At 37.4% G+C, this 26965-nt stretch overlaps 1 protein-coding gene across 1 annotated transcript in view; it reads left to right on the top strand.

The window, feature by feature from the left end:
- The window catches only part of CFAP54 (cilia and flagella associated protein 54), a 123681-nt gene that overhangs the window by 74159 nt on the left and 22557 nt on the right, over positions 1 to 26965 (top strand). Inside the window, 14 exon segments of the mRNA XM_075428222.1 lie at positions 290 to 487; positions 1383 to 1470; positions 1918 to 2124; positions 3618 to 3684; positions 5872 to 6054; positions 7991 to 8077; positions 9108 to 9230; positions 15495 to 15548; positions 16871 to 17087; positions 17430 to 17524; positions 18711 to 18880; positions 23681 to 23783; positions 25689 to 25827; positions 26765 to 26922. Of these exon segments, the coding sequence (XP_075284337.1) occupies positions 290 to 487; positions 1383 to 1470; positions 1918 to 2124; positions 3618 to 3684; positions 5872 to 6054; positions 7991 to 8077; positions 9108 to 9230; positions 15495 to 15548; positions 16871 to 17087; positions 17430 to 17524; positions 18711 to 18880; positions 23681 to 23783; positions 25689 to 25827; positions 26765 to 26922 (1889 nt within the window).

Below are 26965 nucleotides of genomic sequence, written 5' to 3'. Positions count from 1 at the left end.
TCACTTCTCTGTCTGCAGCCAAAGTCAGAGGACTGACTGGCAGATCTTCCCAAGTTTATTTTCTCTAACAGAGCACATATTTTACTTTGGTTGTACTGACCAATGAGTTCAGTCCAATGAGTTTAATTAGGAGACACACAGACAGAATCATAGCATGGGAGACCAGATAAAAATAGGGTACACATGAACTGTGTATTTGTTCGAGTAATGTGGTGTGGAAATATTTGTGGTGCTGGAAATAGTATAATGCTTTTCCAAACTGATCATATACATCATTTTTCTCGTCTAGAAAATGCTGGAAGAGCAATCAGCAGTCATATCTCTTCAAACAGAAGGCTGGAATTTAATGTGGGAGCTGAACTGATATTTTTACCAACACCACGTGATCTTTCTCAAGAAAAATTTAATTTCTCCAGTATGGTTGAGAGTAGACCAATACCACAGTCACAGCTTTCGGTCATTATCTCTTCCTATGAACAAACAATTGGTAATTTTTTTTTCATAAATTTCTGTTTACAGCTAAGATGTAATACCATTCTGCCTATTTGTGTTCGTATGTTTATTCCAGTGTTATTTTCCTCTGTCAGACAGCTATAACTGTCTGGAAGCTGGTTTCCAGTAAAATACAACCTTCTTTCTGTTGCTTCAGAAAATCTGAATTAGATCCTAACAAGCCACTAGTTGGTTCACAACCTCTATAGTTATCTCATCTTATGAAAAAGCATTACTTCAGTGGTGTTATACTGACTAATCCCAAATTAAAAATCTGCTGTAATGTTTTGCAGATTCATTTTAATTCCATGATAGTGTTTTTCCTAGCAAACAGACCTTTCAGATTCTGTGCATTTGAATATGAGACCTAGTTGCTTGGCTTCCGTCTTACATTCTAGTATGGCTTTACTCATACAGTTACAGCTCAGCACTACTACCTATTTTTGCTGTATGACAAAATAGGTGAAGCATGGCAGGTCAACAGATGCCATAAGTGGTTTTATTTGAAGTTAGGGATCCAGAAATGAGCCAGGGACAGTGCTACTGTGCTGTATGCAGGCAGTGCTGTTTAACAGGGCCAACGGCCTGCTTCCCAGTTTATCTCTTGAAGAGGAAGAAATTTGACAGGTCTGAAAAAACAAAAATACAAAAGCTTAGATAAACAGGTCCATAAATAAATCCTACTCTTGTGTTTAAAGCTAATAGAAGTAAGAAATTGTACATTTGAAGGTAAAATATACAAGCCTAATAAATCTTTCAAAAAATATTCATGCATTGAATGACATGTGAATGCATGTCTACGTCTCATGCAAAATTTGTTCAAGATTCAGTAACTGATTTAATGATGTGACAATATGTTTTTTCCTAATTGATTAAAAAATAAATAATAGGAATCCTTGAAATAAACAACCAGAGAGACCTCAAGGTTCAGGCTCTACATGAACTTGGAAATCTTCACTTTTATGCTGAAAACAAAAGGTACATAATTATTTGATTAAAAAAGGGCGTTGTTTCAATTTTTTAATTGGCATTCACATACTCTTCAACTGTCTTGTAAGTTCTTGTGCTGTCCTCAAGCCCATATAACTTCTTTCATCTAACTCACTATTACCTATATTATGAAAGGCTTTTTTTCTAGAAATTGTTTATTTTTCTTGGCTAGCTAATAGCAATTAAGGAAATTAGTTAAGCATCTCTATGTGTTTCTAAGAAGTAATATCTATTGCTTGACAATTCGATTTTAGTACAAGTCCCAGTAAGTTTGTTGACCTGGAATGGTATCTTTTTGTGGTGTAGAAACTGTATTTCAGTTTTTGACCTAATCAGAATTAGTTATATCTCAGGCAATAAAGGTAAAATGAAGCGAGTCTTACCTTCTTTGGAAAATGTCAGCAATATGATGAGAATGTTTTTTATGTGTTACAGAGCTGCTTTTAAGTATTGGTGTCAAGCCCTTGATGAAACACTCAACATTGCTGATGCTCTTAACAACTGGGAAGAGTTAGGTTTGCCAAAAAGTGCTACAGATCGCTTTGCAGTTGGAAGATCGACTGATATTAGTCAGAAACTTCTTTCTCAGGCTGGAGTTTGGGGATGTTTACATGCAGCAGTCTTGGTGGCTAAGATAGCTCAGTAAGTGTCTATGTATGTATTTCTTACATATTTGAAACAAATTGCTCATCCAGGATAGTAGGCAACTTGAAATTTAAAAACACTAACAAGTTACTATAAAAAAGACTCATCAAAAGCAGAGGAATTTTTCCTTTCAGGAAGAAAGTCGCTCTTCTGGAGAATACTGTTTGTTTCTTTTTCTTGAGTGCTCACCTTTGATCATAATTGCAGCTGTATATTATATAGAGAGATCACTGAAATAAAACAAAATGATAAAAAGTCATAAGTGCAAGGATTTTACAGTCATATTGATTTTCAATTGAAATATCACATCTCCCAAGTCATTGCACATACTAAATATTAATGTATCTTGAGGGCAGATTTACTGCCTAAAGTACTCATTTTCTGGTGAATTACAACTAAATGAAATTTAAATTACTGTATTAAAGTCTACCATCAATAAATATTTCCATCCAGTACTCCTTGACTGCTGGTAAAACACTATGGATGTAATTCTGAGCTGTTCCTTAATGTACTGTACAATATAAAAATGTACAAAATATTAAATTTAGAAATACCTAAGCCAGCTCTAAATTATCTTAGAAGTATTATACCCATGAATGGGCAGAGCTTCATCTGAGTAAACTGTCTTACCTGAGAAGCAGGTCATATTAATGGCACTGTAAAATATCTGTAAACCAAGGTAGCTTTGATAGTATTAGCATGGGTATTTCAGGATGAAACAGCATTGGCACCCTCAGAATTAGCACCCAAGAGGAAAAGGAGTGAGTTCAAGTTGATTCTAGATGACAGCTTTTCTAAGTCTGAGCTGTGGTGCAGTCTCAGGTCCAATTAGGCAAGACCCAGTCCCTAGCCGCTTTTACATGTGCTTGTGGCACGTATTTGCTGCACTGTATACTGTCCCTTTACTGCTAATATGTCTGTTCCAAATCCTGGCAGGGATCTGGAGGGAGCAGATCTTTTCTATTCAGATCTGACTTGGGCTGTTAAACATCTTTCCCTTGAGTTGCTCTTTCTAGAGCAACCTAGTCTCAGGCTAGATTAATGCAGATTAAAGGATTCTAATATTTAAAATTCTGATGAGGTGCTGTGTGGGATTCATTTAATCTAGCTAGATACCTACCATGTGAAAGTCCACATGTGCTAGTTAGATTAAGCTTCCTTTATGGAGAGAAATACATTTTAAGGTGTGAGTTACTTGACCTGCTTGATCTTTCTAGTTTCATATGACATGAAGTTTGCACTTAGATTGCCTGTTTCTCTCCTTGAAAGAGAGTCTAGACAACTACTTTTGTCTAGGAATGTCTTTGGTCAAATGCTTCTTTCTTTGCATGGCATGGCCAAGCACTTATCTACAGAACAGGCTGCTGTTTTCCAATATGAAAAACATCTAGATTGTGTTAGTATCATTATTATACTAGGTAAAAAAAAAGAGTTTGAATAATTTATATTGATGGGCACATTCATATTTCTTATTATTTGTTGTACTTTAGGTATATAACAACATCAAAGATGAGATTAAGAACTAAATACTGCTGTTTTTCTGCTATACTTTTCAAGGTAAGAATATAATTTCAGTTAGGATTCATGAAGTTGACAAATTGCTTCTAAAATTTAAATCTCAGTAATCCTTTATTAAAATATTTCTCTTTTCATTTTGGTTGTAAAGGAAAACTGGAGATCAGAGGTAGCTGACAATTTATGCACATCAGATTAGATGTTTTTATTTAGATGTTTTTATTCTCTGTTTTTTAACATTATTCCTGCATTATAGCCTAAAAATCATCACTTCAATAAGAGGCTAGTGTCTCAGAGAAATAATAAAATACTGAAAAGTGAAGATCGCTAAAATATTTGGCAGTCAAATATGTTTTTCTTCTCTTGAAGTGTTCTGCTCAGGAAGAGCTGGATGGCATCAACAATAGCAGCGTGCTCTCTGTCAGATCTGCACAGAGCCTTCACAGTTTTTCATAAGTTTTCAACCAGGCGAACAGACTCTTTAGAAAAATAAATTTTTGAATCTTTTTTAGCATTGAAAGATGTTGGTTTGTAGTACTAAAATCTCATCTCTGTAAGAAGTTTGCTCTAACAGTACAGGATAGTCAAAATGATGGTTTCATTTACAAAGAAAAGAAGATCATTAAAATTAAGTTTGCAAACTTTCAGAAACCAACTATAGAGGTAAAAAAGGGTGTTAGTTTACTTTTAAAAGGAAGTTTTAAGATACCAGTGACAAAAGTGGTATAGAAAAAAGACCTGCAAGTATTCTGCCAGTTATGCTCCACTGGGATCAATGCTGACTCATTCCAGTGCAGCATCAGGAAGTTAGCTGGCTTCTTCCAAAACAAACCAATGCCACTTTGTAACATCTTGTGTCACCCATGGCTGTGACTGTGACACCCACGCTAGGCCACATTTAAAGCCTCGTTAAGTTCCAGAAAGGGAGAACAAGTTGAAGAAACAAAGGCGAAGGAGAATTTTGACTAGCTTCTAGCACTTTAATTGCTGGGCGTATAAAGCTGAACCATTTTGACTCCTCCTTTTGACAGAAATAGTAGTATGCATTTGTTCCAGCTGTATAATGGTAGAAATAATTGTGACCTCACTGAAGTGAGTCTGATATTAATTGGGATAGGACCAGCTTGCAGGGTGAATATCTTGAAAAATATAATCAATTACTGTCACTGTACCTTGTGAAGTTCAAGCCTTTAATTTGTTCCTTGATTTGGAAAACTTTTACAACCTTATTTAAATTCCATGTCTGGTATAGGCTTTAGGCTTGTTAATATCTCAGATCTGAGTATGTAAATACATATTTCTCTAGCATATCATTGCTAATTACAACAAGATAAATGCAATTGGGAGGGAATATCCAAGATCAGAGACAATGTTAGCACTCCTCCCTTTTTAAAGGAGGAACATTTAAGTTACTTCCTTAAAATTCACATCAGTTTTAAGTTATATGATTTAAGCTGCACTAGCTGACCTAGTTAAAGGCAGAACTACGGTCGAACTAGCTTTTAACTGGCCTTAAAGTCAGCAGCTCTCACAGAAACAACAGATGAGGTGATGAGGGGGCAAGGATTTAAGGCTAAGTAAAATCAAACTAGCTTTCTTAGCTTGTGGGGAAAATAAAAAGATTTTTCTTCTGATAGAAGATGTTTTCCATGAAACATCTTTGGACTGGTAAAGAAATATATGAACACATCCCCACAATCATCTCAACAAATTTTTCCTGTGCATATTCCTTGATTATGGAGATGTTTGAATATTAAGTTTTTTCTGTCTGCTGATCAGACACTTATCCTAAGAATTATCTAAGAAGTCTTTGTGAGAACCCCTAGTGATTTACTAGTTTTTTTTCCAGTGCTTCCAGAGATTTATTTGGGATGCTTTGACTTGGAATCTGAAAATAATGCCATTGTCTCTGTAGGAAGATTTTTCATTACCTGGGGAGTATTTGCTGAGGAATCTTCCTCATTATTTTTCTACACCTAGATTAGTTTTTCTCTTTTGCTTGTTTTGTGGAATACTGTCCTTAGACTATTTAGAGCTGTGTTTTTTTCTCCATCAAGTTCACACATTGAAAAGATTTTTCATGGTTTTGTCAGGAAACCAGTGAATACTTAAGACATTGACTGAGTTTCATTTATGAATTTATTTATAAATCTCAAAGGTTGGAGTTTTATAGTGTTTCATTAATGCCTATACATAATTTCACAAGCAGTTCATTATTATTACTTTCAGACCCTGTTTAGAGCTTCTCTTCCACATCCAACATCAGACTGTGACTTTGCACAATATGAAACAAATATGCTTATTCCTGGTATCGACTTGTTCTCTGATCGCTACAGAGCTGATATCTCTACTGTAGTTGCGAGTCTGAATTTCCTTATGTTTGAACTACATTGTGCAAAACAAAATTTAATAGTAAGTATTCTTTTTATACTCTGGAAATTAATTTTAAGACATCAAGACTTGTTTTTCTGTGTGAGTGTACCTGTGAGATACCTCAGAAGCTCTAGCAAAATACCTGTATGGCTAGGTTCTGTGGCACTGAGATAGAGGCAAGGTGTATCTTACTGACTATAATTTTTAGAATATACAGGGTACTTGTTTATTCAGGAAGAGGACAACACATGGTCCACTTAGCCTAGGCATTTTAGAGGAAATTTCCTATTATATACAGTTTGAAATATGCTGTACTGAGAATTACTTTAAATGCAGTATGTCCAGGCTGCTTTCAATAATTTCACTTTCACATTCAGTAAATGAAAGTCCTTTCTGCCTTTCTCCTTCTCATGTTCTCTTATTCCTCTGTATGGAGTGTTTTTGCAGCTTCCCTCTCATGTTGATCATATGCTTATTTCCTCCATTTAATGACTGACCACTTCCACTTTAATCCAGCTTCTTTCAAATGTGCAGTGCTGTACATTGGAGTAAATAGATTGAATTGCTTACCAGTACTGAAAAAAGTGCAGTTTGACCTCTGATCCTGTTTGGTCTTGTATGCTCTAACAGATTTTCATGTCAGGCAATTATTGTATACCTCTATAAATCAACTCTCAGCATGACAGAAAACTCACCAGCAGAAAAAGTAGATACTTTTCTCCTGCTTTAATGAGTTGAACCACTTACGGAAAGGTCCTGTGGGTGGCAGAGCCAGTGCAAGGGAGGGGAACAGATCGTGTAGCTGGCGGCAGGGGATTAAGAAAAACTTAGAGGGTAGAGATGGGGAAGAGGAGTTAGAGAGGAGGAGGCAGCAAGATGTTACCCCCTTTTTTGTCAGCAAGCTATTTGTTGGATTGATTTCTTCTGCAACTTCAGGCTAAGTGTCTGTCTCACCTCCTGTTGTTGCTTCTTCCCATCCTGCTTTACTGGAGTTCACTTTGTTGTTAAGCTTCGTCTAACTGCCCTCACTATGGGAGATCAAGTGAGATCAAGGAGCAGGCGGTCACCTGGAGGCAGGGACACTTAATTTGACTCCTTGCTCCACGTGGCCGTGCACGTTTTTGATTCTTTCTGCATTTGTACTTGTAGAATATAGATCAAGGTCATAGATCATGGTCAAAGCAATTGCAGTTTCAGCAGGATGAGAGCTTAATTTCCCCTGAATGTGTAATGTGTGGGAATGTTTTGGATGGTGGGCACTGAGTTGTTTTGACACTTAAATCAAAATACATCAAGATTCAAGTTTTATTAAAAGTAAGGCTTCAAAGTAATTTTGTTGAGCTACTTCAAATATCAGTAGGAAACTGTACGGGCACAATTAAAACATTTGCCTCAAGCATTTGTAATCCAAATTCAGAAGTATTAACCTACTTTTATGAAAACTAAAAGTGCATTTGACAAAAAAGTAGCAATGCTGTTAGCACTTTCCAAACTTGGGGACACTTTAAAGTGAAGAAAAATGTAAAAGCTGAACAGTAATTAAATTTTGGAAGTTCTTTCATTTTCAATAAACAAATGCATCCGTTAGGAAAGAATCTGCTTTTTCTGAAATATTACATAATAATATAGTGTTTATATACTTTACTAGAACTCAGTTTTAAAATGTTTTTTGTTAGTTGCCCCTACAAAAACTTTTAGTTTGAAATCAATGCAAATTGTCAAGAAGGTCACCACCGTCCAGTTTATTTTACATTTGGTATCATTTCACTTAGTTGCAGGACTTCATTGTGTTTATTTTATAAAGCTTGCAAAATTCTATTATTCTGTAACTTATACTCAAAAAATTACAGCATTAAAATGCAGTTTTAGAAATCCCTTATATCAACATGTTTCCAGTAGGTTTAGTCACTAATGGTACAGTAAAAAAAGCACCTTTCTGACATTTGTAACTAGATGACCAAATATTTTCCTACAGATTTTACCATTGTTCACATTATACCAATACATTGTTTCTGAGATTTGTAAGGACCCAGCTAAATGTATTGAAGGAAGAATCTTCAAGGTAATCAAACAACCTTTCTTTTTATCACAGCACATTGCATTTCAAATAAACTTTTCATTTCTTTGTTAAAAGTAATTGATTTAATATTTCTTCATATATCACTACTATGGAAAGTAATGCTTTAAAGTTCAGCTGTTGCTCAGTTTTTCTTAGCACAACAGATTCTAGAATAGGACTACTTTCTAAATGCAATTATTATTTACAGTCTCAATTTTAGTAGGATGTAGAGTTATTTATACAGTTTTACAGTTAATGTCCTACAGAGACTGTTAAGTACTTCCATCATTGCTTTCTACTCCTTAACTAGCATTCTCCTTAAAGATATGATAATAAGATCTTCCCTCTTAGATCCAAACTCTTTACTTGGTATTTTTTATGTTGTTCCACCATTCTTTTAAATGTTTTCTTAAGTGCAAAACATAAATGATGTTTTGTTCACAATGTTCACTTCTGGATTTGTTATCAGTATCGTGTTGGAACCAGGTTGTCAGGCTTCTGGGAACAGACTTTTGTCATTTCACTAATCTTCACTTGTTGGTTTTGTTTTGTGTTTTTTTAATCCCTTGGGTTTTTTTTTTTAAAGGAATCTAATTTGTAGTAAGAGTCATAGTAGTATTGATTTTAGATATTTTCTGGAAATGCTGATATGAGTGAAGGAGAGTAGCTGAGTACTAAGAGAATAAGATGAGTAAAATCTATGAAACAGATTTTGTTAAGAGGCTGATTTGGACTGACACTCAATGCTCTAGCTAGACGAATTATGTTATTTTCCTTTGTCAAGAGCAAGTTTTTGAAGAATATGTTTTTGGGGTTTTTTCATTTTTGTTTTTAAAAGTGAAAGACCCATCTTTGACATTTCACTTATTTACTACAAAACATAAAAGATTTCTTTCCATTGAAGAACATTCTCCATTAATGTACTATTCCAGTAGCCAAATCTACTTGAAAATTACCTTTGAATATATTTTATTTTGAGAAAAAAGAATAATTGAAAGTTATTTAAATCAAAGGCTCTGTTATTTTTTCACAGATTAAAGTACTTACAGATATAGGATTTTTTGCAGAGGCCTTTCATGAACTGTCTTTGCTTAACTGCGGAGAGAGAATTCCATGGAAAATACCTGCAGGATACAGAAAAATTGAAGAAATGAAGGTAAACACCAGTAAAGTATAACATTGAACTGTAACATTGAACTCCACATCTGCAAGTTATTACACATTCCGAAAAAATTCCTAAATTTCTTTCAGTAGGCAGGTCAGATAGTAGGCACTGAATGACATTAATTTCTCTGACAGAACAGCAGGAACAAAAATAAATTTTGAAACATACGTGCTGTCTGTTTTGTACAGTGAGTAATACAGATGATACTGTTGGAAAAAATAATGTGCGATTTCATATGTAGACATAAAAAATATGGATAGAGCTCTTGCCCCATTAATGGCAAAGTTCCCAGTGCCCCAGGCAGGAGCTGGGCGTCTGAGGGGCAGCCGGGGCAGCCCCCAGCCCAGGGCGTCGGGCACCTCTCTGGGGCCGAGCCATCAGCCTGCTGTCGCCTTCGTTGGCGTGGCGACCTGGTTCAGGGACGGCTCGGCGACCCACCCCTCGGCCGCTTGGGTCATCAGCACGCAGACACCAATGTGGTGGACGGCAAATGGCGTTTATTGATAAATAACACAGCGTTATATAGCCTAGGTTTACAGCATCACTTCCGTCTGCTTACTTCACGGGTTAAACGCTATTGGCTATTAGGACGGGGGGGGGGACACACTACCTTTCCGTACAGCGTGACATCTTCAGACCGCCAAGCCTTAACTACCCACATTTCCCCCCTCCTTATGCTTAACTAAATAGGCTAATATGAAATATAAAGTTGTAATACTTAACTTAACTTAGTATTTAACTTAAGACTTAAACTTAATATTATGTTAGACTTAACCTTAATTAATCTTAACTATAACTTAAAAATATAAATATTAAGATCTTACGATAACAAATATAAGGCGCCTTGAACAAATGCATTTGTAAATTAGCTAAAACATAATCTGAAATATATATAATATAATCTTAAAATATAATCTTAAAGTCTTAAAAATTCTATCGATATTCTTATTTTATATTTATTCTATATCTTACAATAGTTTTAAAAAGGATATGCTATAAACCTGAAAAAGTATAAGGCACAGTAAACAGGTAAAAGTTGAGGTAAATTTTTGGATAACACTGGGTAGGTACGTTTCTAAAGCAGCTGACGGTGTTCTACGAACATAATGTTAACTTTCTCCAATCGACTCTTGACGAACGACACGATTCCATTCAGTATACAGGGTCCAAAAATTAGTGCTATTACAATCATCGCGATTGGTCCTATCAAGGTGGATAGCAAGGTGGTTAACCATGGGATTAAACACTGCCAGAGATATGCATGGAGTAAGGCCTGTTTTTGGAACAGATCCATTGAGCTCCTTTAGAGGGAATAGCCCATTTTTCTTTGGTTTTTCCCACTGTGGACGAGACAGAACTACAGAGCTTCCGTTTTTGTCCCCACACATTGCCTATACAGGTCCCAGATCCAGAAACATATTGCATAGTTATCCTCTTTTTCTTCTCTCCCCAAGAACACTGAAGTAGTACGGATCGGGTGTCTAGGCTATATGTTGTGTTTACCCCTATAGCCTCACAAAAAGGGGGTTTCACGTCATAGCACAACCAACAGTGTGCAGTTAGGTTTGGGTTGGTTTGGTTCAAGGTGTCATAGGTAGCTTGCATTAGTTTCCATAAGGGGGGTTCCCTCGTCCCATCGAGGGAGGATATTACATCACTTTGGGTGGTCTCCAGGGGGCTAGCAGTTATCTGTGGTCCACTAACAATTGGATTGGGGCCAATTCCATGAGGAGGGTTTTTTATTATTTCCTCCTTCCTTATATGTATCAATCCACCTCGATCTTGTCCTGGTTCCCAATACCTAATTTCCCAAGTTCTTCCCGTTACCCATCTTGAGTCTTCTGGATGAATTACTTGGAGGATTATAGCGTCACAATTACTGTACCCTACAGATCCTCCAGACCAATCAAGTCGTGGATGTTTGCAACCTAGTGGTCCCCATGTTGTCGTTAAATATTTGTCTGGGATTGGGGGTGTCCAAGCGGAAGCGATAGTGACACAGTCCCAATATGCGCAATAATATTGATTAGGAGAATTACAATATCCCTTTCCTGGGTTAGATTGTGGACATAAGTAATAGGGCCACTGGTTTAGGCAGGGCTGTATGGGTGCTAATTCACACAGGTGAGCAGCAAATCTAGGAGGTCCTGCTGTTATGACTTTCCTTACTACTCGACCATTTACAAGGTTCCGTAGGACCCACCTATATGGCTGATGGTGATGGTAACTTGATTCTGCCTGTCCTATAGTGACAAGCTCCAAGATTAGGATCACACAAGGGCATCGTAGCCCCCCTTTGCGGACGCTATTCTGCCGTTGTCTGGATTCTGTCCGTGAGGAGGTTTCAGGCTCGGACAGGACGTTTGCCGACTTGTCTTCTCTTGTCACAGGGGTGTACGGGTTACGGGGGTGTCCGATGATCCGGTCCTGTGGACAAAAACTCACAGTTTTCATTAGTTTTATTCTGGCTAGTATGGTGCGAACAGCCACCTGGATCGGGGTTAGATGCTCTTCCTTCGCGACATGCTTAATCATGTCCTCCTCTACTACGTTTAAATCAGTTGTGAGCCACTCGTCCCCGCTGGTGTTTGAATCGGAGTCGGAACTCGACTGACTGGTTACTTCCGGTCTCCAGTACCTTTTTGCTGAGCTCCGGCCCCCTCCCCTATGGGCGGGCCGCTCCTCCCCCCCGGGCCCGCCCCGCGCTCCGCTCGGCGGGGTGCCTACCCCACAGGCGCACCTTTTGAAATGCACGCTCTGATTGGCTCTCTGGCCCCCGCTCGCCCCCCTGTTCTCTTCCACCTCCCGCTTGATAACTTGTGCGCTTGATAACTTTAGCGCTTCCTCTCTGTTATCACCAAAGGAATTTTCATCCCGCCTTTCCCCTTTGGGCTCGGCGCCATCTTGGGGCGCATAGGGCGGTGGTGTAGCCCAGACTTTCTCAGACCCGTTTTTTTCCGCGGCGCTCCTAGCCTCCTCGGCTAACCCGCCCCAGAAGGATTTAGCCTGTTGCTCTCCCTCCGTAAGCGGGTCGGGGTCCGGGAGTTGAGGGGATGTATCGCCCTCTTGCTGATCTTTAGGCTCAGCAGAGCCGTTATCGTCTGGGGGGTGCAAAGTCTGTGTGGCTGCCCCGATTCCCAATTTTGGGGTAGCAAACAAACAGCTCCCTGCCGCCTTCCAAGTCTCCTGCTCTTGTCTAGCTTTCTGCAGGGCCTGTACGACTTTCCCCCACGACTTAAGGTTTTTCCCACAACCCGAGGACATCATCTCCTCGGCTAACGCTTTAGTGCACTTATCCCACACTTCAGGGTAGAAAATATCCACCGGCTGGTCAATGACCCCGATATGCAAAAGTCTCGCAACTGCGAGCGTAAAATCTTTGGGCTTACAATCAATCCCCCAATGCTTATGTAATTGCGATACGACCTTCACAAGGGATTCCATCCTCCTTGCTAGTCCGGGAGCGTCCTCCCCGCTTGGCTGGTCCTGCCGCTCTGGCCGCCGTTCACCTGATTCCAGGCGAGTCTTTCCCGGGTTTCGGCACCACTTGTCGCCTTCGTTGGCGTGGCGACCTGGTTCAGGGACGGCTCGGCGACCCACCCCTCGGCCGCTCGGGTCATCAGCACGCAGACACCAATGTGGTGGACGGCAAATGGCGTTTATTGATAAATAACACAGCGTTATATAGCCTAGGTTTACAGCATCACTTCCGTCTGCTTACTTCACGGGTTAAACGCTATTGGCTATTAGGACAGGGCGGGGACACACTACCTTTCCGTACAGCGCGACATCTTCAGACCGCCAAGCCTTAACTACCCACAGCCTGCGGGTGGGCATCAGGGTCAGGCCTGGTGAGGAGAGCGGGGCTCAGGCACAGGCCAGGATGGCCACATGGGGCCATGGGGTTTGGCCGAGTCTGGGCTGGGATCCGGGCCCACGGGTGGGCCTGGCTCGGGCGGCCGTGGCAGGGCAGGACTGTGAGGAGCTGGAGAGCAGCCCTGCTGTGGCGATGCTGGGGCAGGGGTCAATGGCCCTGGGGAGCTGACATGGTGTCCTGGGCTGCAGGCAGGGTGGGGGGAGCCCCAGGAGATGCTGGGCAGTAAGAGCTACCGGTGCCCTCAGATCCTTGACAGGCACGTCACCCCAGGTCAATCTCTTTGATTTTCTCCTTATCTAAAGACAAGTAATGATCTTACCTTGATCACTAATGTGCTACAAGGTTATGAAGCTGTTAACGATTGAGCTGGGCTTCTCTGTCTTACCTGTGAGTATACGTGGGCAGGCAGATACAGTCCAGAGCTATCGGGCAAGCCTCCTCCATAAGAGTTATGTAGCCTTTCCTTGTTTTGCAAGCACATACCAAAATAATTTAATGAGTTATTTCTGGATGGATGTAGTCAAGGTCTCCCTTATCTGAGTGGTGCTTTTGGGTAGGTGTTGCCCCGTGACAAAGTGTGTGTGCCAGCACTAGGGAGCTGGACTGAACATGTGACAGAAGACTAGTGGGACAGGAAGGGACGCCCCTTTTGACAGCTGCATGGATTTAGCTTGGTTGTACAGCCACATTCTATACATGCAATAGGACAATATTTCTAATCTGGTGATAATTACAGGCTGGTGCTGAAAGCGAAATTCCTAACCCACCTCCATGACTTCACACTTGCTTCCCTTACCCTGTGTTGTAGGCAGTGAAGTTTGCACTGAAGAGCAAATAGAGTATAATGAGCTGATTTGAAGGGAAATTTCCCCCCTCCCACCTCCCCAGACCTTGAGAAGGAGTTTCCAGCTAACCCATGGCCTGCCTGTCCTTACCTGGCAGCCTCACAATGGCTGTAACCAGCACAGAACAGCAGTATCTTTTTTGGAAATAGCCAACAAATCAATGTCTAAGCTAATTAATAAGGGAATAATTAAAATTAAATTTATGATAGGATGTCAGACATTTACATTTAAAAACCCAGAAATATAGACAAGCATTCCTCCTAGAATAACCTGCAGTGGTACTAGGTTTTATATTGAGACATGACCTTAATATAAAGTAAAATTAAAATCTTTATTAGAAAAGGCGACCTTTTTAATTTGCCAGTGACACTTTCATACTAACTGCATACTAAGATAAAAAACTGAAATCTAGTGATTTGCCTCAGAGCAAAGCTTCATTACATTCTCACTAGGTTGAGCCATAAAGAGTTATCAGCATCCTCGTTGGAGTTGGTTCTGCAAAGCTTCCCTGTTCATGGCTACAGTAAGGAATGCATTTACCCCTTACTGATGCTAGTCAGGTTAAAATGCATCTTTAAGTCCTGTCCTTAATTTGTGTATTGTCTGAAGAGCTCACAGAGTTAGGATGAGGTCTGGCTGATTTGTCACTTGTCTTTTTCTAACTGGGTTTGTGGGTGAACGTTTGGGTGAACAGCAGAGGAGATTCAGCATTAGGGCTCTGGTTAGGCTGTGATGCGTGTAGAAGCTAAGTGCTTGCTGGACTTTTGCACAGCTCAGAATAAGAAGGACCCATGTTCTAGGGAATGAGAGAGATGACAAGAGGGCTACATCTGGAGTACAGAGTTAATAAAACCCACACAGAACTCTAGTGACAGTTGTATGTAGAGCTCTCAGTTATGACAAAGGCTGGAAATTATCTTTATCTCTGCCTTTTCCTTCCCCTCAGTAGCCTGATTAGTCTCCTGGTGAAAAGGTAAAGGGGTTTTGAGCAAGGACTAGAATTAGGGTGAGGCTTCAGAAAATTGAAGTGCATATAAGCCAGAAGCACATACAAGCTAAGAAATAGTTGTTTTTAGAGTCCTCAAGGAGGCTGAGGTCTCAAGTTCATCTTGATCTGTAGCTCTTGTTTTCATTCCATTCACAGATCTGTGCTCTGGTGAATAGCAGAGGAGGCATGTGCTAAATCTGGAGTTAGGCTGGGATTCAGAAATGTAAAGAACCTAAAGGCAATTGATGGTTGGTGTCTACAGAGCTCCTAGAATTTGGAAAAAGATTTGTGTTGGTTTATGCCTTTTTCTCCCCGTGCTTCAAGTTGAATAATCCTGGTAAATGGCATAGGAGGTGTAGAGACAGTTTTGGGTCTTGGGTTATGGTTCAGAAATGTAAAGCCCATAGAAACCAAGCAATTGTTGGCGTATTCAGAGCCCTCAGAGTGTAGCTGGAAATGCACTACACTTGTTCACTGCTCTGCTAACTCGCTTATTTTATACTCACATAACACATTTCTTATTTTTCTTTTTGTCCATTTTACAGGCCTTACAGAAATTTGACTCCTCAGAATCTCTCCTGACTGTTACAAATTTACAGGTAAAAAAAACCTGAAAGAGCTAAAAATCTTATGCTAGATATAAATATTTATTCCTCTGGCATCAGTAAGAGATTATGTGGTTCAGAAAATATACTTGTTTTTGGTAAAAAACAGTCAATAGAAAACACATTCTCCTCAACAGTTTACCATTTCCTAAATTTTAAATTTTATGGCTGACCTCTCAAGGGAGAGGCAAGTACCATTATCACCATTTTTCAGATGGGAGACCTAATATGTACAAATCTGTGACTTGTCTGTGCAAAGCATACTCATAGAATTATTCAGGTTTTGTCATGATACGTTTTTACGGTACAGCTTCTTTTCCACATTCTGCAAGCAAAAAAATAATTGATGAAAAAAAAAGGTGAATCTGTAAACCAGTTAATGAACGGCCATTTCTCATTTTAATTAAAATCATATATTAATAAATGACTTCTTTTTTGGTTTTCAGTTTCAACATTTTTCTTTCATTTGCCTTGTCATAGATCCATTGAGCCAGTAGAGGTAAATGTTAGCAGAATGTGGAAAAGAAGATGTACCATAAAACGAAACAGATAAAGTAGAAAACCCCCACTTTTTTCTTCCACTTTTCCTCTCTTTTGTTTACAGTAAGCTTGTGTGTCTCCTGCAACAGTTGATATTAGAAGACAGAAATGAGATGTCTATCCTGACAGCTTTTGATCTCACTAGTTTCAGATGTATTTTGAAGTTGTGCTTTATACTGAGCTTTTGGTTTGAGCACTTCACAGTATATATGGGGCTCTTACTGTTCTCCTCATGATTTTGCAAAGTTGTGTAGACTTTCAACTTCTAAATTTATTAATCTAAAGTGAGAATAAAACTCAAGATAAAACAAGGATTCTGTAATGAATAACAAAAAGGTTCTATGAAATACGCTGGAATGGTTTGATACAATAATTTTTTACCTTGCTTAATCTTTCTCTTTAGGGTGAATAACAACAGACTTGAGTTGGGATTTCTGAACTACAGATTTACCTACATATTTTTTGTGACCACCTTAGCTGAAAGAGTGCTATGGACAATGCAGAAAACTAGAACTCCCACAGAGTAATAGCTATAACTTCATAGGTGCACCTCCTACTGGAAAACTGATCACTGAGGCTGTAGCAAGTGCTACCAAGGGGTGAATTAAGTTTGGAAAGGAAAAAAGCAACTCATCCATAATGGCTAAGAGCCTGTTACTAATATTATTCATTAATTTTTGATAAATATAATTATTAATAGAAACAGAATATGACTTGAACAAGGAAAATGTAAAATACGTAATTTCAAGTAGTCCCAATTGTTAACTTTCTTGTAGGTGCTGGAAGACATATTTAATTGGAGTCTGTCTTTAACAATGGTGCCACTGTGCAACCAAGAAATTATGAATAAATTAACCTTATCCAAAATGCATTTCATCATTTGCCTTTCTACTACAATAAATAATATACCTGAAAAAGTGGAAAGCCATGTTTATTCTGTTGATAACAACAGCTTGAAGGAGCCAAGCAGAATTACAGCATCAAAAGTAAAAGGTAATTATAAGGGTGGTGGAAAAGTGCATTTATTCTGAAACGTGTTTCAAGCAGAGTTTTCCACTTTTAACTGCATATGCATTAACATGTTATAAACAATACTCATATTAAATGTTGCTGAAAAATCAGTCATTATTGAAATAATAAGCATAAAGATTTTTCAAGGTTTGTTTAGCTAATATCTCTAATATTATTAAAGCTGTATTCCATTCTTCCTGACTTACTTTGATATTGGAAGTCCCAACTATAAATAGAGAAAAAAGGAGCATATTCTTGAAATTACTGAGAATGGTTTGGTTCTCTGTGTGTTATCTGAAATTTCATCTGAAATGTATTTGACAGTTGATGCTGATAAGAATTCAAGACAACAGGAACAAAGAGGCACAATGGTGCATCTCGTTGACTGTAAAGATGAATTAAATATGGCCATGCTGAAGGTAATTTTGTTTTTTAGGAAAAAAGGCTTAAGAAACTGCAGGCTGTTTCAAAAACATTGCTAATGCTTTCAGTGTAGCAGAAATTTTGGTGGGAGGATGGCATGAATAAGGGGACTAGAAATTTCTGTTTCTAATCTGATTACAATCTTACTAGCCATACATGAAGTCCTGGTGGTTTGGTGCAGTGTTTCAAATGGTCTAGTTTATCCTTTATAAATGTCCATGGGAAATACTGTCACAATCAGATCTCAGTATGACTGTTTCAGCAACAAGGGTAAAAGACTGAATGGGATTTCAAGGATGAAATCATCTCCTTTCAGAGGTGGTGCCTGTAGAAAATGCCAGAGACTCTTTGATGGTGCAGTATGCTCTACAAATAAATGGAAAATCACTCTCTACCACATGTGAAATGTCTCAAATTTTTCGTGTTCCTCTTTCTGATACTTTATTTTACATACATAGTATGTAAAATAGTATGTACATAGTATGTTTCTCATCCTTCTGATTTTTCTTTGACCATTCTATTCTTTTGTTTTTTGTTTTTAAGTAGAGCTCTGAATTCATTGAGTAAACTGGTCAAAAAAAGACACTGGATGGTACAAACTTTTGAATTATTTTTTAATTCTGCTGAAAGCTCCATGATTGAGATTTTATTTAAAATTAACTTTCTTTTAGATATGGTTTTCACAGCTTCTTACAACTTTGTTTGTCAGAAAGACTGTAAATTACAGCTGAACTTTCAGGATGCATACTGCACTGAAGGATCTGTCAAGAATGTAATACTTCTTGCAACATCTTTAATGTTGTATTTTAATATAGTATTTTATTGCTTAAAATTGCTTAACATAATAAGTATAGTATAAAATTATCGATTATAGCTATAAGATAAAGATAAGAATGAACAATCATTGAGTAATATTGCTGTGCCTTAAAATATGTAGTTAAGCATAACTTGCAATAGTACAGGCACAGTTAGGATGTTGCTACTTTCAAGACATTGAATCTGTAACCCTGAAAAAAGCTAAATTGCCCCCTCGTGCAATTTATAGAAAAGGCATATTGTATTCAAGTTCATTTGTTTTAGGGTGCAGCGATAGTAGGTTATAATGGAATACAATACTTTTTAAGAAATTTTTTATTTCTTTCATCATTTTTTGAAATCAGATAATGCCATGTTCTTCTCTAGGGGATTTTATTGACAGAAGCTGAAGAAATTCTTAGCCAACTTGTGCAGAACATAGAGGACAAATACGATGGGCAGATATCTCAGTGTTCTGCTGAAGATTTAGAGGCTCTTATTGAGGCCAAACTTCAGCTTGCTGCTATTTCTCAGCAAAGGCATCAAGCAGCTTTCAGGTAAGTAATATTATGAACAACTTTATGTTGCACAGCCTCAACTACAGATGATTAAAAAAAGGAATCCAGAAATTTTTTCTTTGAATTCTTTATGTCTACATTAATATTCTAAATCTTAGTAACCAGCCATAACAACCCCCCTAGAATATCTACAAATGTAAGTTATACTGACATTTAATTTTTTATTATTGCTTTATTTTACTTTTTAAAAGATCATCAGTTATTTGCCTATGATTGTGAGGGGGTTTTGTGATAGTATTATACAAAATGAAAGAAAAAGCTGCAATGTTCACTGTTTTTGTCAAAGTATAAGTCTGGATACGATAGGTAATGCATTTTTTCTAATTTTAAATTTTACAGCAGAGCACTAATGTTATCTCTGAACTACTGAATTCTACTTTGCTCTAGAATGCCCTATGTTACTGTCCTAAAACAACATTTCCTCTTGATGTACTTCTGCTGTCAAATTAAAATGTTAAAATTATATTGTTAAAATTAATTGGATTAAAAAGCATTGATGTAACATTTAACATATTAGAATGGATTTTAGCAGGCATTAATTATATTGTTAGTAATAGTGTGTAAAATACTGTAGTAATTACATGATCTGCCAGATATTTTCTCCAAATTGTAATTTCCAAATTCTGTGATTTTTTGAGGTTCTGATTTCTTTTGGAGAACTTAATGAAATTACAGTTGTGCTGTTCTTTGAATATATGGGGCATATAGAAATATATTAACTCTCTGTAGATGTTAAATTCTGAACCTTTTTTTGATCTTTTAGCTAGGAGGGTTCTTCCGTTTGGCATACCTGTAATTTTAAATTACTTTGTATAAGAAGGATAATAGTTTAAAAATACATCATTTTTATTAGTGTCAAGCTCTTTTTATCTAATTGCTTATTAGGTTGAAAGATCTTTGAGGTACAAATTGTTAACTAGAGATGCAGCATATAGAGGTGTAGCACTGTCACTTGCCAGTCTATGTTGAGATTAGGTAGAATTTAATCAGTATTTGTAACTTCTGTTAGGTCTAATCTGACTCAACACATCAAAATTATTACAGTAAACCTTGAATTACAGTAAGCACCAAGCAAAATGAAAAATTAACATTTTTTCATTGTTGGAATACTGTTGAAGATTGCTGTAGCACTCTTACCAATGAAGTGGTAGGTGATTCAGCTGGGCAACAGACAAACCAGTCTCAATGCGTTTGTTAAACTTTTTACCCAATTAACAAAAAAGAAATATTTTCTTCTATGCCAAAAGCAAATTATCTTCCTTCTCCCAGCTGTCTTAGGTGAATAAACAAACCACCAAATTAGATAGCCTTTATACAGCACAATTCCTTTTTAGCTGCTATGGTACAGCAATAAAGAAAAATAAAATTAACAAGGACAGGAGCTTCACAATGCTGTATAGACTACTGGACTGAAAACAGTAAGAGTACTGCAGCATGGTCCTTCACTCGGCTTTTGTTTATGTTATTTTATAAGACAGAAGTTTCCCAAAAGTTCAGATATTAGGACGGTAATAATTTAGTAGTAATGTCATTAGTGAAGATGTGAAGTAAGAACTTGTAGGCTATTTGTGGACATTTCTCATAATGTAATATTAATCTATTTCAGTGCCTTTTGAAATAGAGTAATTTACCACAAATTTGTCAAAAAGAGCCCAGCAAATCACTGGGCAGTGACCGCATCATGCTTTTGAATGCCATGTGGATTTTATTAAATTATCATATTAGTAACTAAAGACCAGTATGCGGACTTAGGAAATATCCTGTGCATAGACCCAGTTTAGCTTTATATTAGGCTTAGTGGAGTGCTGACCCAGACTTTCTCACCATGCTAAACTGGTTCCACAATGCAAGCCATTTTCAGTGCAGGACCGTTCTTTTTCAAATGCAGTTATACCCTGGAGTGTAGTTTCTCTCTTGGCTTATAACTTGTGTCAGATTGGAGAAAGTTTTTTTTAGAGTATCAAAGGTTCCAATGGATGTCAAGCATTTTATGGATCATATTTTTGGACTCTCAAATTTTTGATGGATGTTTAGTGGGCCTTATATATTGATAGTGGTCAGATAGCAGGAAAAAAAACCCAACAAACAAAGCAAGGGTTTGGGTTTTTTTAACCTATTTTACAGTTTTATTGCACTGCCATCCATGGAAACTGCTGATATGTCTGCCTCAGACACAAATGAAACATTCCTTCGGACAGCTGAATGTTTCCTGCCTGCCAGCCTAGAAATCAAACTTTGCATGATATTACAGAAATTCATCATTTTTTTCCTTTGGCGAAATGACTTAGTGGTGAAATTGTTATAGTCAGCTGTACTTTCCTATTTTGATCATCTTGTCACTTTCTGATTCAGCTGATAAAAGGATGTGTATTTTGTCAAGGGAAATATACAGACACATCACTCTTGCTGACAGCAGAAAAGGGTCACAAAAATTTCATCAAGAGAAGCTTCTACATTACAGCCTCTGTCTTGCAAAAAAAATTATGCCTCAGAATAAGTTTATGTGTAGGACTAATTCCATTGACCTCAAGGAGAGTACTTAAATGGGCATGTGAGGTTTCCAATTACCCAAATATATGCTTGTCTGCTTATGTGAATACATTACTGCTTAAAATAATACATATATGTATCTTTGGGCTTGTGGTCTACATTCCACTCATGAAATTTATATGTAAGCATGCAAGTAAAAATGTTGAATCTTGACAACGGCAGTCAACTGTTGGCAGTGGTGCTCAGGAAGTTAGGTTAATATTCCTTAAAAGCTTGTATATACTCTTGGGTGCTGCACCTTCTCTGACTTGCTTGAGAAATGTTAGCCATAGCATCTCAAACAATGTTTTGAAAAATGTCAGGTTTTGCTGTAATTTTAACTTTGATGCCGGGTTTCAGGGGAAAAGTCTTCTTAATAAAAAGAAAGAAAAGCAGTCGGGATATTTCATTGTATTATCCTAACTGTCTCTTTTGCTTTTGTAAGCAAATTCTATTTCCTCTTTTCCATTGTTAGAGAGAAGGTTATAACAAATTCAACATTGATTTATTCTAGTTATATTTTGTGGAATAAAACTGAGGTAAAGGGATGATGGAGATTCATAAGGATTGAATTCTGAGAGCTGAAAGGCAAAATATTAACAGTTTTTGTTCTCATTGTTACTTTGGGGTCTATTTGTGCTGAATTGGTGTAATCCATCCAGTTCTGCATCACAAAACCAGCAAGCAGGATAGAATCAAAACTGACAGGAACACTTTAACTACTCTCTTATCTCTGGAGGTTATCTATCCTGTGGTTAGATACATGTTGGCAGAATAATGTGAGTAATTTCAGAGTAATGCTGCTCTTATTCTGAATTCTTTGTGCATGAATCAAGAACTTTGCCTTTACGACAATTAATCTAGAACTTCTCAAAAGCAGTAAATTCACACAGAGCCTGAATCTTTCTTGCATTGAAAGATCTTCACAGTCATCTGGCTATGTAAAAAGGACTTGTGGTGTTCGTAAATTATTTTTTCCTTTGCTTCATAGCAGCCAGTCTCTATGTAAAGAGAGTCTCTCTATGTAAAAAGACAAGCATAGATGAGAACTTTGGTTATACATTTTTAACAATTAACCTCCTACCCTCAGGTACTTTTGGATCATTAGGAAGATATGTTTCAGTGGGAAGAGAGTAAGTAGAACTATAAAAAAAACCAGTCAACCCCAAAAATGTTTTAGAGAAGAGGTAGAAGAGTAGAGATTTACAGATGTAGGGGAAAATGTACAATTAGAGATGGAAAACTAATACCATGAGACGTTTGTTTTGGCAGTTCTCAGAATATTTTGAGTAGTGTGTTCTTTGGGCAACAAATCCTGTTGTGAAAAAGATCTTCTCACTATATTGGTTTTGCAAGTGTTTTCATATCATGAAAATAATAGTATTCATAAAGTCTGCTGTTGTAGATATACATGTCTATAGATGTCATGAAAATTGAACTGCGTATCTGAAAGCTTTAAAAAGACAGCATAAGAAGGAAAAAACCCTATTAGTTACTATTTTAAGAACCCTGACAATATTTTGGCATTACAACTCACAGTTTTTTGAAATGTGGGGTTGAATGCTGCACCAGTCCTAACAATGTCTGTATCTTTCCGGATGCTGTTTGGAGTGAACTCCAGAAAAGGCTTTATGATTGGGGCGGGAGGCAGCAGACTCAATGTTGTGTGATTGCTTATGAAGTTTTGCCAGGGTGGCACCTGGCTCAATTTTTGGTTGAAGGTGTTTACTAAGATTCTGCGAGTATATGGTCACGTGGATTTAACAGAAGGATTAACATCTAGTCTGGAAAGGCTTTAAGGAGGAAGTTGTTTCTTACCTCTCTAGCTGTGGATGAGTTACGGAAGTCTCCTAATATATTTTGTCATTTTCAGTATTTTTACATCTTCTAATTTCTAAAAGCCCGTCCCTGAAGAAAGGCATGTGTAACTGAAAGTTATAGTGGAGTCCTGTTTTAGTGGAGTCCTGTTTTGATGGCTCCAACATAATGTGATATATCTTGGTTTATCTATTATTATCAGGTTATGTCTGTTATTGGCAAAACTTTTTCTCTTATTGCTTTCTCACTTTCATACTGCAGTACCTACAAATTCAGAATATACTCCAAGTGCAATTTTTTTTTACTGAAGGAAAAATTGGTAACTGCTGATAGACATCTCTGACATTGTCAGAAATGAAGTATCTATTATAATAAAAGCATAAAATGGCAAATATTATTATTATTTTTTAATAATATTTTTCTGTATTACAGTGTTGCTTTGGTGTTCTCTGCAATTCGACTTCTCCAAGATGCAAAAATTTTTAGGATGGAAGCGACATGTGTTCAAGAAGAAAAGGATGAAAGGGAGTGTGCGGTATGTAAGGCTGTTTGTCTTTAGCTATTGTTTCTTAGTGTATGAATCTTGTATTAAGTGTTGAATGATTTTCAGAATACTAGAACATAGCAGTGATCTGTATTATGTGGCTACCATTAACCTGGGGAGAAGATGATGTATGACATGCTTCAGTTACCTGCTTGCCTGTAATATATTCAGTATGTCTATAATCATCATTTTAATTTGGATGTGGTTAGGAATTACCGTTTTTATTTGGATACCTTCAAATGCCAGCATTGAAAATCTCCTTTTTTAAAAAAAAACCCAAACAAACAGAAAGTGCAAAAAATAGCTATGAGGTGAAAAATCTTCTATTATTCACTTAAGGTATTTTAGATTTTTTGATTGAAAACCTACTTCAGAGTATCCTCTTTCCAAGACCCAATAGACCAGTTCACATCATTTCTGTGTTCCAAATTCAGCAAGATTTCAGTTGACTTCTGTTGTCGAACACATAGGGTTAATGACCTATACTTTGGAAAGCCAGTGTACAAACCCTATTGGTAATACACCACATAGTCACTCTCAAGCAGACAGTAAATCAAACTGACTCATGTGCAGAGAGCAACTGAGCAGTGAGGCCAGATTTTGTAACATGCATAATGAGACTGGACTTTCTTGCATGCAGTGCAATTATTCTCTCTCTGTGTCATATATCAGGGTCTTCTGTCTTTCTGTACTTGCTCCTACATTTTCTTAGGACTGTCCCATAGCCAGTAATTGATTTATGGCTAATTTTTTTTCCCCATTTACATGAAGAGCTACTGGAGAGAGTCCAGCGGAGGGCTACAAGGATGATGAGGGGACTGGAACATCTCCCCTACGAGGAGAGGCTGAGGGAGCTGGGCTTGTTCAGCCTGAAGAAGAGAAGGCTGAGAGGGGACCTTATAAATGCTTATAAATATCTGAAGGGTGGATGTCAGGAGGATGGGGCCAAGCTCTTTGCAGTGGTGCCCAGTGACAGGACAAGGGGCAATGGGCACAAACTGAGGCACAGGAAGTTCTGTCTGAACATGAGGAAGAACTTCTTCCCTCTGAGGGTGACGGAGCACTGGAACAGGCTGCCCAGGGAGGTAGTGGAGTCTCCTTCTCTGGAGATATTCAAGACCCGCCTGGACAAGGTCCTGTGCAGCCTACTGTAGGCGACCGTGCTTCGGCAGGAGGGTTGGACTAGATGACCCACAGAGGTCCCTTCCACCCCCTACTATTCTGTGATTCTGTGATTCTGTGATTTTTTGTATGAGTAAAATACAGGTGGTGCAGTGTCCATTTATTGCTTGCTGGAACAAATCTGTAGAATATAGACTGTAGAATTTTAGTAATAGAAAGACTGTTTAGAATATGTGAAGATAGCACAGGGAGTTGAGCTGAGAATTCTCCCAAACACTTCCAGTACTATATTACTTTAATATTTGTTTCTAATCACCAGAAACACTAAAAACTAAAAATAAAATTTAAAAATTTCTTTCTAATCACTAGTGAGGTGCAGGAACTTGATATTGATCCTGTTCTACAATTAGACTGTTATGTGCCGTAGAGTTTTGTGTAATGCTTCTGTTTGAAAGGAATAACGTCCCAACTGTTAGAATTATTCTCCGTGACACGTATAGTATATGGATTTATGGACTCTTCCATAAAGCCTGGTTTAATTTCCATTTGTTACAATTCTTTTTTTTCCTATAGATTAAAAGTTAAATAATAATGGACTCCTGTTATTAATAAAATATGTGTCTACCCTTCAAATAAACTTCTGGTTATAATTATGTTATTATTTGTAAGATATTTGTCTTAATTTGATTTATTTTAGACTGATGCTGCCTTATTGCTTTGTTTGTAGTAGTTGACTCAGAAAGTAACATATCTACTGCTTTTGGAAATTATTAGGGCTCGTGTGTTGAAGATGTTCGACTGCCTCACAGTATAACAGCACAAGATCATATGAGCGTACATCTGTGGCTAAGGTGTCGTACAATGTTAGTGACTGCACTAGTAACACAGATATCTGGCGTTGGTGATATGGAAGGTATTAGACTTTTTTTATTTAGACTTTTGGAGTATAACGGGCAAGTGAGCCTATTCAGACACAATTCTTACTCATAAATAAAAAATATTAACATTAATTCTGGGGCTGTGTTATCACTGAGCAATTACTTGTATTAATTTCATCCAATGCAAAAATGAAAATATATTTCTGAGTACAATCTCTCCCAAGAGCATGTAAACATAAAGCATTATATTAATGTTCATTTAATGATCATTATCTTTCGAGAAATCACTTATGTGTGAAAAAGTTTCAGATGTTCTAGTATAATTAAGTTAAATAAATATGCTTGATACTTGCAGTTTTAAATCTTTTTTTCATTTTTTATATCTGCAATAAATGAAATGTTCCTATATATCTCCTAAAAATCTTCATTTCTTTTTTTAAAAAAGAATTTAAATGAGATACTACAAAATACATCTATTGCAGTTTGATGATGAATAAAATGTTTTTCATTTTTTAGTTTTATGTACTTAGTATAAAATCTGATGCTCACTTAAAGTACTAAAATCACAGTCTAGATCTGTAGCCAAACTCATATTTAATCTCTTCTGGATAATTCCTGTGAAGGCTGTTACTATTTTGGAATGATAACTAAGATCAGATTTTTGAGTATGTAGAATGTGTTTTGTGGGTGAGAATGACATCTGATCCACAAAATCTAATTAGCTATGCTGGTGGCTTACATATAAAGAATGTATTTGGATGAACTTAAATCAAGTGCAATTTAAAAACAAAGTGGGTTTTCTTTCTCTTTAAAGTAAATTTGGCACAGAATTGATGAAGTGGTAAATGTGGAATCTATAATGTCAGATTTTCTGTAACTTTGTAGTGTGGAAGTGACTTCTAAAGAATGGTAGAAGATACCATAAACTCTTTTCTATTGTATTTTTACTATTGATATATTCTCTTCTTTTAGAAAAAGATGTGGCTGAACGCAGAAGCCTGATAAAAGAAGTAATCCTAGAGGCAGAATCCTTTGGTGATACTGAGACTCAGGCTGAAATGATGGTGCAAGCTGCTATTGTTGACCTGCAAGAAAAACGTCCCGTGGCAGGCATTAAACTTCTTTTGGAGGTTTGAGCACAAAGGAGAAACTGTTCACTTTTCTTTGATGCAT

This window comes from Opisthocomus hoazin, chromosome 8, assembly GCF_030867145.1.
Source record: "Opisthocomus hoazin isolate bOpiHoa1 chromosome 8, bOpiHoa1.hap1, whole genome shotgun sequence".
NCBI classification, from domain to species: Eukaryota; Metazoa; Chordata; class Aves; order Opisthocomiformes; family Opisthocomidae; genus Opisthocomus; species Opisthocomus hoazin.
This window is presented reverse-complemented; position numbering and strand designations above follow the sequence as displayed.